The sequence below is a fragment of the Amyelois transitella genome, chromosome 4, assembly GCF_032362555.1.
Source record: "Amyelois transitella isolate CPQ chromosome 4, ilAmyTran1.1, whole genome shotgun sequence".
NCBI classification, from domain to species: Eukaryota; Metazoa; Arthropoda; class Insecta; order Lepidoptera; family Pyralidae; genus Amyelois; species Amyelois transitella.
Genome location: NC_083507.1, coordinates 5,764,568 through 5,777,164, shown reverse-complemented (window position 1 = coordinate 5,777,164; position 12,597 = coordinate 5,764,568). Strand labels below are relative to the sequence as shown.

The 12,597-nt window shown below is 35.4% G+C and overlaps 2 protein-coding genes across 14 annotated transcripts in view; both read right to left on the bottom strand.

Annotated features, from left to right (window-relative positions):
• Nucleotides 1-3,625: 3,625 nt before the first annotated feature.
• Nucleotides 3,626-5,699, bottom strand: LOC106138644 (zinc metalloproteinase nas-4). The gene is made up of 6 exons (XM_013339855.2): nucleotides 5,579-5,699; nucleotides 5,027-5,182; nucleotides 4,785-4,891; nucleotides 4,225-4,432; nucleotides 3,996-4,132; nucleotides 3,626-3,703 (listed from the first exon to the last, which is right to left on the bottom strand). Exons 1-6 carry the CDS (start codon nucleotides 5,688-5,690, stop codon nucleotides 3,626-3,628), a joined length of 798 nt encoding a protein of 265 aa, XP_013195309.2. The 5' UTR covers nucleotides 5,691-5,699.
• A 1,045-nt stretch (nucleotides 5,700-6,744) lies between these two features.
• Nucleotides 6,745-12,597, bottom strand: part of LOC106138697 (guanine nucleotide-releasing factor 2) — a 32,040-nt gene continuing 26,187 nt past the window's right edge. For 10 of the 13 annotated variants that reach the window (XM_060953936.1, XM_060953902.1, XM_060953927.1 and 7 more), the window contains 6 exons: nucleotides 12,415-12,553; nucleotides 11,666-11,920; nucleotides 11,041-11,294; nucleotides 10,710-10,841; nucleotides 9,830-9,999; nucleotides 6,745-9,518 (listed from right to left, as the gene is read on the bottom strand). In XM_060953936.1, coding sequence (XP_060809919.1) covers nucleotides 9,831-9,999; nucleotides 10,710-10,841; nucleotides 11,041-11,294; nucleotides 11,666-11,920; nucleotides 12,415-12,553 — 949 coding nt within the window. In that variant the 3' untranslated portion in view covers nucleotides 6,745-9,518; nucleotide 9,830. The remainder of the gene's footprint in view (nucleotides 9,519-9,829; nucleotides 10,000-10,709; nucleotides 10,842-11,040; nucleotides 11,295-11,665; nucleotides 11,921-12,414; nucleotides 12,554-12,597) is intronic. The other 3 variants (XM_060953907.1, XM_060953952.1, XM_060953923.1) reach the window with 1 other exon arrangement.

Genomic DNA, 12,597 nt, shown 5'->3' with positions numbered 1-12,597 from the left:
CAAGGTATAAGTGATACCTATATTATTGACGTCACATAACTTAAATCTAATTATAACTACTACTGCTTCCAAAACGCATGTGTAGAAGAAGCGGTGGAATATACTACACTGCAGCTTTTTCATCGGACGTCAATTTACACATATAGATTTCTTAAATCTAAATCGTGGACGAATGCACATTGTCTACATTAAAAAAGATGAATGTAGAACTAATTATGTCAATACGAATATTTCGTCAAATAAAATAAAGATAAAATAAAATACTATATACTGTACAAATTATGTCAACACCATGTCAAAAATGCATAAGCATTTAAGAGGCCATTATGGCACATTTACACACATGTACATCCGTCATATTTGGTCAGTGTCGTCGGTAACCGTAGTAAGTTCTGTGTAAATGAAGTACAAATGTACACTCTCTCTCTATAAGAAAGCTACAGCAGAAAATATTTGTGATATTATAAAAAATCTAAATTCCAACAAAGCTCCAGGGCTTGATAACGTTAGTGTGTCGGACATAAAAATTGTTAAGTCGAGAGCATCAGTGGCAATAGCTAACTTAGTCAATCAAAGTGTTGTAACGGGGATATATCCAGATGAACTCAAAAAAGGATGTGTAAGACCAATAAGAAAAAAAGGGAAATCAAATAATTACGGCAATTATCGGCAAATTACGCTTCTTTCAAGCATTGATAAAATTGTTGAAAAGTATATTTGTCAACAAATACACAAATACTACATCAATAATGATGTTATATATAAAAACCAATATGGTTTTCAACAAAGTAAGGGCACACAGGATATTATCTCGAAGTTCACAGATGAATTTAACGCACGTATGAATGAAAAAAAACATATCCTTGTTCTTTTTATAGATTTTTCACGCGCATTTGACACTCTTGAACACGACCTTCTCATTGAAAAGCTTGAATCGTGTGGTATCCGTGGGCCTTTGTTAGGCTGGAACAAAGACTATTTGAAAAACCGCTCTTTTGTAGTAAAAATTGCTGATGTAACCAGTACCACCATGTACGTCACAGAAGGTACAGCACAGGGATCGGTGGCTGGACCATTGCACTTTCTATCGTACGTCAATGATATGAATAACTGTGTCAAAAGTAGCATATGTTACCAGTTTGCAGATGACACTTGTTTGGTGGTAAGCAACGAGAACCTTCAAGAGGCATATTTGCGTCTTCAGGAAGATTTCGACGCGATTTGTAAATGGTGTCACGAGGCTGGTCTCGTGCTCAACGCAGATAAAACAAAATTACTGCACATTAAGTCGCCGTATATAAGGTCTGAGATACATAATACAACTCTAACTGCTCATTGCCACTCGTGCCTACACAAACCCGATGCAGATAGCTGCCAATGCCCTCAAATTGAACTAGTTGAGTCACATACATACCTCGGGTTAGTTATTGACAGTAAATTAAATTGGAAACTACACATTAATAACATTTGTAAAAAACTTAGATACTTTCTAGCAAGTATGAATATCTTAAAAAGACGTATCCCCTATCAAGTCAGACTGTTATTGTATAAGTCTCTGGCAGAATCCCATGTCATTTACGGTCTTAGTAGCTATGGAAGAACGTTTAATACACATTTGAACAACATCTACCGATTGCAATCAAAAATTTTAAAATGTATTGTTTCGAATAAAATTAAAAATCAATTCCAGGATAGTGAGCTACGTCTCTTCAAACATTGTAAAATACTTCCTATTCAAATAAATATTAAATACAGCTTATTAAAACAAAACTATTTTAATAAAGAATTTCACAATAAAATCGAACACGATGTATATACGCGGGCCGTCGCTCAAAACCGGTTGCGAACGGAGTGTGCGAACAATGTGTACGGCCAGCGGACTACTCGCTATATGTTGCCCAGATTAATGAATGATCTTCCGCGCGATCTTAACGATAACATTACAACAAAAAATATTAAAAGAAAGCTTAAAGAGTATTATGTAGAAAATATGGATAAATATTTTTTATGAAAATGTTTTAAATACCTAACTACCTTAGTAACGTTGTTTATTATTATTTTATTTTATTTTTTCTTACGTATGTAACTGTCAACAAAACTTTGAAATGTATTTAACTGCATTAGTACACAACAAACCTTTGTGGTTTTAACCTAATGCATTATGTGTACCATTGTAATTGATGTTTTTTTTGGAATGATAATAAATAAAAAAAAAAAAAAAAAAAACTCATTTGTCTTAGGCATATTAAGCAAATAACAGTGTTTTAGATACTTATGTGGCGATGGGTTGGCAACCTGTCACTACTTGAATCTCAATTACAACATTTAGCCACACAGCTGAACGTGGCATTTCAGACTTTTCGAGATTATTGACTGTCTACGCGCCATAAGGGACAAGACGTATATAATCGTGTATGTATTATAGTATATACGTACCTAGTAACTTCAGTTGTACTAGGAGGCGACCTCTTCAAAAAGCGACAAACAAGATGTAGGTAGAATTTCAATGTGCGGCATGTGTGTAACTATTTTATGGGTTACCACCAGTTACCAAAGTTTTTTCATCTCAAATTTTTATACAAATTACCACACATACCTACGTTTTCATAGTTGGCTTGCTAATTCAAGATATAAAATATAGATTGATTATTAGTTATATACGAAATCAGATCATAAAACATTTGTTATATATAAAAACTTACCTCCTATTTCCTACTGACATCACGTTTCCTCATAACAAAAATATAATTTAACATAAAAATCATTAATTTTACACATGATTGGACAAATAGTCTACGAAAATTATACAACATGACCGAGCTTACGGTGTTCTGCAACGTTCCAATGCCACTGTCAGATGATGAAACAGAAAATCAGGCGTTAAATCCAATTTGAACGATAATTTACCGGCCTCAGATGGGTGTTTCAGTTTTCTAAATAGCAGTTGGTATCTAAAATTCGGACCAAGGATTTATTTTGTATTCGCTTGGTAACTGTAATACTTTTTCCGATACATTTTTATAAATAAGAGCGCACGTATTTTGGAGGTACTTACACCTGAGCTGCTCCATTTTGCGATACCGTAGGAAGAATGCGTAAGAAAGAAGGTGGTTAATGCAATGGAAAGCCTGCTGTTAATTCAATAATACCCCAACATATGAGACTATGTTCAGGGTCATAAGTAAGTCCTTGGAAACCTGAATAAAAGGTATGATGATGACTGAAATATGAATAACTATATTTCAGTCATCCACATACCTTTTATATATAAGTAGATAAAAAGAATTATAATGAAAACACTTAATAATCACTGCCTTTTATTAAGTACCTATATATAAGAAAAATTGATTCTTCTTGTGACAGTAGCATCATGAATAATGATTGATGCTCAACTTCACCCTTCTAAATTTATTCGACAACTTTGTTAAAAGGCTTTACCTACTTCCTCTCTTTCTATCGGTAGTTCCGATATGATTATGATGGAGAACCCTGATAAGGCGCTCGCCTTATCAAAGCCCCCTCATCTAAAAAAATACATATATCATCAAGTTTTGACATGAAAGAAAGAAGAGAAGACTTACATACACGGTTACAGGAGTATGGAATGTTAAATGAAAAATTTCAACTAGTCACAGTACATTTTATTCAGCTTTAAAATATCACTTTCTGACATTCCTTTTCGTTGGCCAATTATGACACCCTCCTGAAAGAATCATTTATATAACTGCTTGCAAAGAGCGCTATACTTAGTAGATAACTAACTAAAATACGTTTGTTATAGAATCTTGCGTAATATTATTAATTTGTGTGTGTGTACTTACTCGTAACTACTTTTGTAAAAGAAGGACCAACTGCTCAAGACGACATTTAGAAATTATCGTACTTTTTATTAAAGGTAAAAGCAAAAGTATTTTGGGTAACTTATATCAAATCCATATCAGGTGTCTTGTACTTTTACAAGGATGAATGATGCATAAATGATATAACATACTTACTTTTAGAGGAATTATGGTATTATTTCCGTTCTTCGAAAATGCTCCTCCTGGATAATGCATGACGCTTCCATAGTCGTAGGGAACACCGAAGTCTGTCACTGTATCGTTATTGTATTTTGCAAAATTATGCTCCAGGCCTGCGGTATGTATTTTTATGTAATGTATTTTTATATTGCAAGTTTAACTTAAAAATACGTTTGATTTTTACAAATATAGGAAAACAACTTGCCTTCTTTTATATTGTCCCAAACAATCTCAACATATTCGTCTCTGTCGTGAGCACTCTGCATGTGGTAGAAGCCTAGGGTATGCAACATTTCGTGGACTATTGTGCCGTGTTTGAAACATCCTTTAGACAAGTTCAAAACTTGGCTTGATTCTTCACTATCATTAGCTTTATTGTAGCCTACTCCGGAAAAACAACCGTTTGCAGAGCCCTGTCGACATCAAATTATTGTTTTTAAGACGCTGAAATAATTTTGTGTTCAAATTGTTAAATTACTTAGCCAATTTTATTATGGGGTGTCATGACATTAGGTAACGCATTTTCTTATCTTCATATCAGCTTAATCTCTGAAATCTTTACTTGAATTTATCTAGATTTCTTGTTTTCACGTAAGTACTATTTTACGATTTATTCAAATTCACCAATGAACTTGCATGAAAAGAGCATTACTCAGTCTAGATAAACCGAAGAAGTATGCAGGGATCATGGCAAATGGAAATTTATTTTATACCCTTCCCAGTAAAGGAACGTGTTTAATGTAGGTATGTATTTCACGTGCCTACCTGAATTATGACTGCGTGTTCGTCGCCCTTTTGTTTTCTAAATGTAATACATGATTTATTGGTTATTTCTGCCAGGCCATTCTCAATCATTTCGATTTGATCTTCATCTGGTGAAATCATAAAGCCAAATATGATGTTATTTACACATAGGTACTTAACGAACATCATTATGACAAATTAAACCATGCATGACTCACTAAGGTTTTTACTTAGGTAGTTATACAAAACAAAAATAAACAAACCAAAATCTTCTTCTTCTATGTTATATACCACAACACGTTCCGGCCATCTTTTGGTATTATCTTTCAGACCATTGCGTCCTCCTTGCGCATTGGTTACTGCCTTTATCTGAACTGGCGTCAACACCATATCCCCCTCAAAATATTCTCCAAATTCACCTTCGCGGAAAATAAAAATATATCACAAGAGGTTTTGGAAAAATTGTAGTAAGTAGGTATTAGTATTTAAAATACTTCTTTGTGATGATCTATTTCTTCTAAATAAGCAATTTACCTTAATGACCAAATGATGACGACCCAATCAAACGGAAAGGTCAGAAAATCATAATTTTGGGCAATCCGAAATGGATCAAGTAAATAAGCCAGCAGAAATATGCTACCTTGGAGTCCTCATCTATTTATCTGTCAAACCGTAAAATTTCAGTCTATGAGACAATATGACGTTGGAAGAACTTAACAATATTTCCTGTCAGGTTAGATGCTACGATTAGGCATAAATTTTAACTGCTAGATACTCCAATATATTAGTAGAAATTTGTTTTGAAAAATACTCACCATTGTTTAAAATGCGATACTCTTCCCCATCACTATCATAATCCTCCCAAATGGGTGCAGCATTTATTAAAAATACTAAAAATAAAGTACAATAAAAAGACAAATAAATCATATTTTTAAAGTGTCAACTCCTAATAAACGCTAAAGATTGGAAATGCGCAGGAACTTTTTTCACAATTGCTTTTTATAAGTGCTTCGGCAGGCAATAAATAAAGACTATCGATCGCCTAATTATACAGATAAGTAATCTTAAACACAAATAGTTTTGAAACAAAGTGGTTCCAATTTCGCAACCCGTGTTATCTTTGAAGGACCATGCTGAGATCCCATCAGGACACATTCACACCTACTGCGATAATGGCTTTTGTAAAGTAATGATGCCCTCAGACTTGATATCACTACACCTTGACATTCTTACCAGTAAAATGCATTAGATATTAGCCATGTAAATATACATACATGCCTTTTTAGTATGGACACCTCCGCTTGCAATGCTGCTGGTAGGATGTCGCTAAACTGCGGGCCGCATACGAAATTGGCAACAACTATTATAGTTTATTGCTTCCTAAAATAGTGTACATATAACATTGTCAGTGAGTGTTGTTGTATTAAAAATAGCATCATTTAGTAATCAAATGTTAAAAATAAAGACCAACTGTGATTAACTAACAAACATTGCTTCCGAGATAGGTATTATCATACAAATCAGTTATTATTTCATTTGGATATCGCTTAATACTAGCCGACTGCATAACTCCGTTTGCATAGTTGCATTCCCATTGAAAGCATAAAAATTTTATGTAAACTTTAGTCTTTCGCTAGTAGTCCCTATAGAGTTGTCTCATTGTAGGATAGGTAAGTACCTAAAAAAACAGCATTCGGCAAAATAATCGAGTAAAAATCGAGTGTTTATAAGCAAATAGGTAACTGTAGTGTGAAACTTGTATCGTGCCCTGCCTACCCTTCATGTATACACGAATTTATAAATATTCAATCGTGAATTTGGAATTTGGATTTGATCAATTGGATATTGCTCCAATCGCGAATAAGACCGAGCACGAAGGTGGTATGATCTAACCCGAATTTAATTAAATGAGTTTGGGGTTGTAGGCGCGATTCGCACCGAAGGGTATATGTATATAAATGAATTAAAAAAATCTTTTGGTTGTAAATAACGTGCCATATTTATTTTACAAAATAAATACAAAAAAAAATTGACACACAAAGACTGTACAAGCATGCATTCAGATTAAAGTGTGCAAATTTTGATATAACCCAGTAAAAGTAATTTCACATTCACATGTTATTCATATAATTTATATAAAAAAACTATACTTAAAGTAACATTTAACATTATTTATAATATAAAATTAAAACAATAGGATCCCAGAATAACCAAATTATATAATCCATTTCATAGTAATTATGGCAGCCCATTCTATAACATAATACTGAACTTGCTAATACAACAAAAATATGTACGCTGTTCTCTAATGTGAATAAATCACTAAAAATGCAATAAATATCCATGTGAAGGTTTAATTTAGCCATAAAATATATTTATTTATACGTCGAATAAGCCTCAACAGAGATTTTTACGTAAATACAAGCTATGCGGCGACATAATGGGATAATTAAACAATTAATTCGCTAATTTATACGTCAAATATACTGAATAATTAATTTAGGCAGTCTTTAATACATTTCAATTAATTATATCAAACCATTACATAAGATCATAAAACTACACTAAATAAATAATATTTTAATACCTGACAACAAAATGGTAACCCTACAAACTAAACTAGCAATCAAATTGATTGTTTTATACAAATATCAGCACATAAAATCAGTGAAGCACTGTAATGTAAAACACTCTAAATATTGGTCTAGTTATTTATTGCATGGAACGTTTGTCCCTTTAACGACACACGAACTACCAGATCAATGCAGAATACATTATTATACCCTCGAGCCGGTGTTGCCCTTCGACATTAAAGCGTAAATGATCTTCGTCGTGTCACGAATTCGCTGATGCGCAACACCGGACCCAGTAGTTAATATTAATGGGGTTTAATTTATGCTTACCTCTAACATTCGCCTAATATAATTGCCTACGCATACGCATAGAGGACGTCAAAAGACTGAGTTGAAGTCCTGATCACAAGGAAATATCTCGTATCAAAATTTCGACGGGGTGTTTGATTCGTTGGAGTCATATCTCAAAGACAATTGGCCCATGTGATCAAGACCTAAGCGGCACGCTACATGAACAGTATCACAAATTGTGCAGCGACTCTACCACCAATTAAAAATTTATTGCTATTTCATCAAAGACTCAATCGTCATAAGGCAAATTAAATGCTGATTACACTAGACAACACTAAAAATACTTTGGTGGTCTCCTATAGCAATTTATAATTCTTGCAACCCAGATGGATGAAAAAATATTAATATTGTTGCCTAATGTTACATTTGTAATACACACATTATTATCAATAATATTTAAATTACTCGTAATCGTTTGAGTTCGTTACAATCAAATCAAGTGAAATTTATCTATAGCTAAGGCTTTAAAACCCACGTTACTACAGTTTATATTGACTATAATGACACAAACCGTGACAATAAATATTACATAAACAAGTATAGATCTCAAAATTATGTTGATCAAAAATTGTTTGCATCCTCGCAGGTTAACAAACCATAGGAAAAATATAATTTCTGAATATCAAAAATAATATTAAGATTTCAAATTTTCATTTTTCAAGAGCATACACAAAATATTGCATTAACCGTAATCACCGCGATCAATTAGCGCATATTATACATCTTTGACTTATTTCATAAAAGCCAATCAAATCACGCACGTTTTTAATAAATTTATTAATAAAATAGATTTCGGTACGGGTCTCAAATTTTGTATTCACAAATCGACAAAATTTTATGCCTATTTGCTGCGTCTCATGTTTGCGATATAACTTTACAGGCAATAGCATCACGTTCTTGCACCCCGTCCTCATCGTAATTATACCACAAAATTGCAATAAGCACAATCGAACCACATTGACATTACTAGTTATATAGAAATGGGACTCATGGGACTCTTCTGTATATTCATTTTGGCACACACTTTTAATGATATGTATGGATTATATTGTACGCATGTACGCAAGTAGTGTGAAGTATAAAAATATTTTTTCTATTGAATTCACTTTCTCATATGGAAGCCCCGTTTAATGAAAATAAGCATCGTATTTAATATATACCGACCTCTGGTATTGACAAAATGTTGTCCCATTTCATATACACATTCGAACCAATTCAAGCTCAATATTCTTACACAAAACTCGGAAGTGAAAATCTTTTAACAAACATCAAAATGAGAATATTCAAAATGTCTACCGACAGATTACTATATTACTAAGAGTAGTATGACTACCATAACTACTTATAATTTCCTCTAATTCGATGTAATGAAGTGTCACTTTCGAAGCTGGCATACAGTATTTATTGGCATTATTAGCGAACCGGACAAGATTTCTTCAAGGTCATTTACCTACCAGGCGCCACTCGACACTAGTACGCTACGCAAGTCACATACTGATATGTAAAGATGACAGTTACTCGATTCAAATACTGATAAGAGATAGTTGGCTTCCACAATCAACAATTACGATAATATTACATGAAAAGCGTTAAAACCGTAAGCGAAATACTCGTACCTAATCTCAACTTCGTCGATCTGTCCACGCATATCACATTCGCTCTCGGACCGATCACAGATGAAATCGCACAATTTATGAATAAATACACTAAATTTATTTAGGCCTTTTTAGGACAGATAATCACATTTCTTCTAACTTAATTCCAATTCCTCGATGTATCTTATGTCTGAAAATATTCACGCGTCCATTTTAATCTTTGGATTAAATTTTACCTGTAAAAATAAAAAAAAGTTCTAAATTTATAAACAAGACAGCTTAGCAAAAATACACTCGAGAGGCAGACAGACCGCTGGACGGCGAAACTTGACAATAGGGTTTCGAACCTAAAAGGTAAAAACGGAAATCCTATTAATAAGCTTCCGCTGTGTCTATCTGTCTGTCTGTCACTGTATGTACAGGCTGTCCCATAAACAATGATATGTATATAATTTTGTGTACATGCAGCAGTGGACGTCCTACGACTACAGCTAATATGACAATTGTTTCCATGGTGAATACATGACTAGCAAAACGAATGCGTTACCTCACGCGGCCGTCTGCGCGGCGGCGGGCGCGGCGGGCGCGGCGCGCGGCCGGCCGGCGCGCGGCTTGAGGATCTCGGAGATCTGCCACATGGCCTCCTCGCTCAGCACGTCGTCGAACTCGTTGAACATCGCCTGGATCCGCTCGTTCCGCTTGAACTTGTATTGCCTGCTGCCGTTGACGCTCGTTTTAATTATAATACTTAACTTTGTGTGCAGCTTTAATACTTTTAAATGCATTCTGCATTTTATTTTACTATATTTATTTTGAGAACATATAAACGTACACTTTTTTCGCGTTACATCATTTTAACACTAATGTTTGCGCGTAACTGTGGTCTCGGTGTGGTCGGACACCTTTTTCAGATGATAAGATCATAATAAAATATAAAAACTACTAAGTCAGACACGCACAGGAGACGCTTCATGTGAAACCCTGAATTATCCCACTAAGGATCTTGGTCAAAAGGCACACACTGAAGAGGACACCAGGGAGGTGAGGCTGTAACCGAGATTGACACCAGGAGGAAGAGGAAAATACACACATACCTAAAAACTATCCAAACATACATACATATAATTACGTCTATAACCCTCGCGGGTAGACAGAGCCAACCGTTCAGCTGTTTGGCTTAATGATAGAATTGAGATTCATATAGTGATAGGTTGATAGCCCGTCGCCTAAAAGAATCTCAAGTTTATAAACATAGCCCTTACTCGCCTTTTACGACATCTATGGAAAAGAGATGGAGTGGTCCTATTCTTCTTTCTATTGATGCCGGGAACTGTATGGACTGGACACATTTACATTACGTGGTGGCAGCGGATTCAATATATATATTTATACAAATACAATGAAGAATGATTATAATATATACGCACTCTTTGTGGAACCTCTTCATATTTTCCATGATGTGGTACTGCTGCCATCTCTTGGTGAAATTGATGCTGCCGTCCGGCAACAAATCTTGGTTGCCGATGTGGACGAATGTAAGATCTTGAAGGACTAGACCACTGCGAACAAAATACATTCCAATTATAATCTCCTTTCTAAAAGCCAGGCTGAGAGACAGTTTAATTATACTCCAGTGGGACTTGTACGGAAAATTACACTGCATTGACTTTACAATCGTTGACGAACCACACAGACTTTCGACACTAAGGCGAGGTAAAAAGTTGAAGTTGTTTTGATATGCACATGTATGTTACTCACATGTAAGGTATACAAGGCGGCTGCGTCTCCGCCAGCGCCTGCCGATACGCTCTGAAGGACGACGACGAGTCAATGATCGCGCAGTGGTCGTGCAACGTGTCCACTATCGCACGAGGCCAGCCCAGCCGCCGCACGGGAGGAGAGTCGAGTGCGGACACTAGAGCAAGGTAAGAATTGAAGTTGTTCATCTTGCGCAGCGCCTTCATCACTTTCAGGAACTTGCTCGCGTATTTCTCTCGTTCGCGGGCCTCGTCCTGTAACACAATGACAATGTAAATATAGTTAATTTAAAGTAACAAATTCACCACGCCAATCTCTAAACCCAACTAACATGCTCACCGCACCCAATAGCTCAACCAGTCTGTCTCAGTCACAGAATACAGTTAAAACTTCCCCAGTCTGGCCATGACAAAAGACCATTATTATCGCGCTATCACTGTTTAAAAGTATAACTGTTTCGCTTTTTATTATGGCGTAAAACGGGACAAAGATAGTTTTTCGTGCGATAAAAACGGCGTCGCGCGTAAGATGCTAAGGGAGCAGATTGCCAAACTCGGGTATATGTTCGTTTGATGCCAAGGAGACCAACATTGGAGTTGACTTACGTTTACAAAAGAAAACTTACCTGTTCTAGTATCCTGGAGCGCGCCCAATAGCTCATCTTGTTGAAATGCTCCGTGAACCGCGTGAGATTGGGCGAGCTCTCCTCTGATTGGTCGCGCGGCCACGACAGCACCTCAGCGGTAGTGATCCTCACGAACAGCGCGGCGTCAAGCAAAGTCATCTGCTCCGCCAACTCAGTCGCCTTGAAGTCTAGGAGGGTGTCCCTACGGAGTGACACACTGCCGTAACAGGGAGTGTCTTCGTAACGGTTATTCGTCTGGAACAATCATTTGTTAGCACATTAAAGAAATACATAATCACATTAGTATTTGGCATTTCGGCAGATTATTTATGAGTTGACAAAGTAAAATTATTACTACTACGTTTAGTAGTTGCCCTCGCATAAGTTTCGTCTATTATTATGACGTATAACGGGACTAAATAAGTATTTTGAAACACTAAATTGGATCCAGAATCGATACTTGTTTCGTCATTATAGTTAACTTTCTAATAGTATAATTATAATTCGAAAATTTTATTACTGAGATTGAGAGGTAGTTTCGACCAATTTATTAGAAAAAGGCTGCAAATGATGTTTCAAATTATGTAAAACTAATATTTGTGTAAGATGTGTGTAAATCTTTTATCATGCGAACAGCTGTGATTTGGAATTCCCTCCCCGCAGCTCTTTTTCCTGATACATACAACGACTTGGGGACTTTCATTCAGGTTTTATTTAAGCTTACGTGCACTACTACTTGTACTACTTACTTGTTGGAATCTCAATTGTTTCTGTTTGTCGACTAGAATTTGCCTCAAGGCCTTTGCTATTGGAAGCTCTTCTACCTCAACCAGCCAGTAAATAAACTCCATGATTTCTTGCATCAAAGGTCGATCTAAATCAGCAATCCTATAACAAACAAATTATTCCATAATTATTTGTTTTTTAATATG

Bases quoted from the DNA above. Each gene is read 5' to 3' on its own strand.
- LOC106138644 (XM_013339855.2), bottom strand. From the start codon at position 5,690: ATGATTTATTTGTCTTTTTATTGTACTTTATTTTTAGTATTTTTAATA. The intron at 5,183-5,578 runs GTGAGTATTTTT...TTTTCCGCGAAG, and splicing joins GTATCGCATTTTAAACAATG to GTGAATTTGGAGAATATTTT. The intron at 4,892-5,026 runs GTTTGTTTATTT...TGATTTCACCAG, and splicing joins CATAGAAGAAGAAGATTTTG to ATGAAGATCAAATCGAAATG.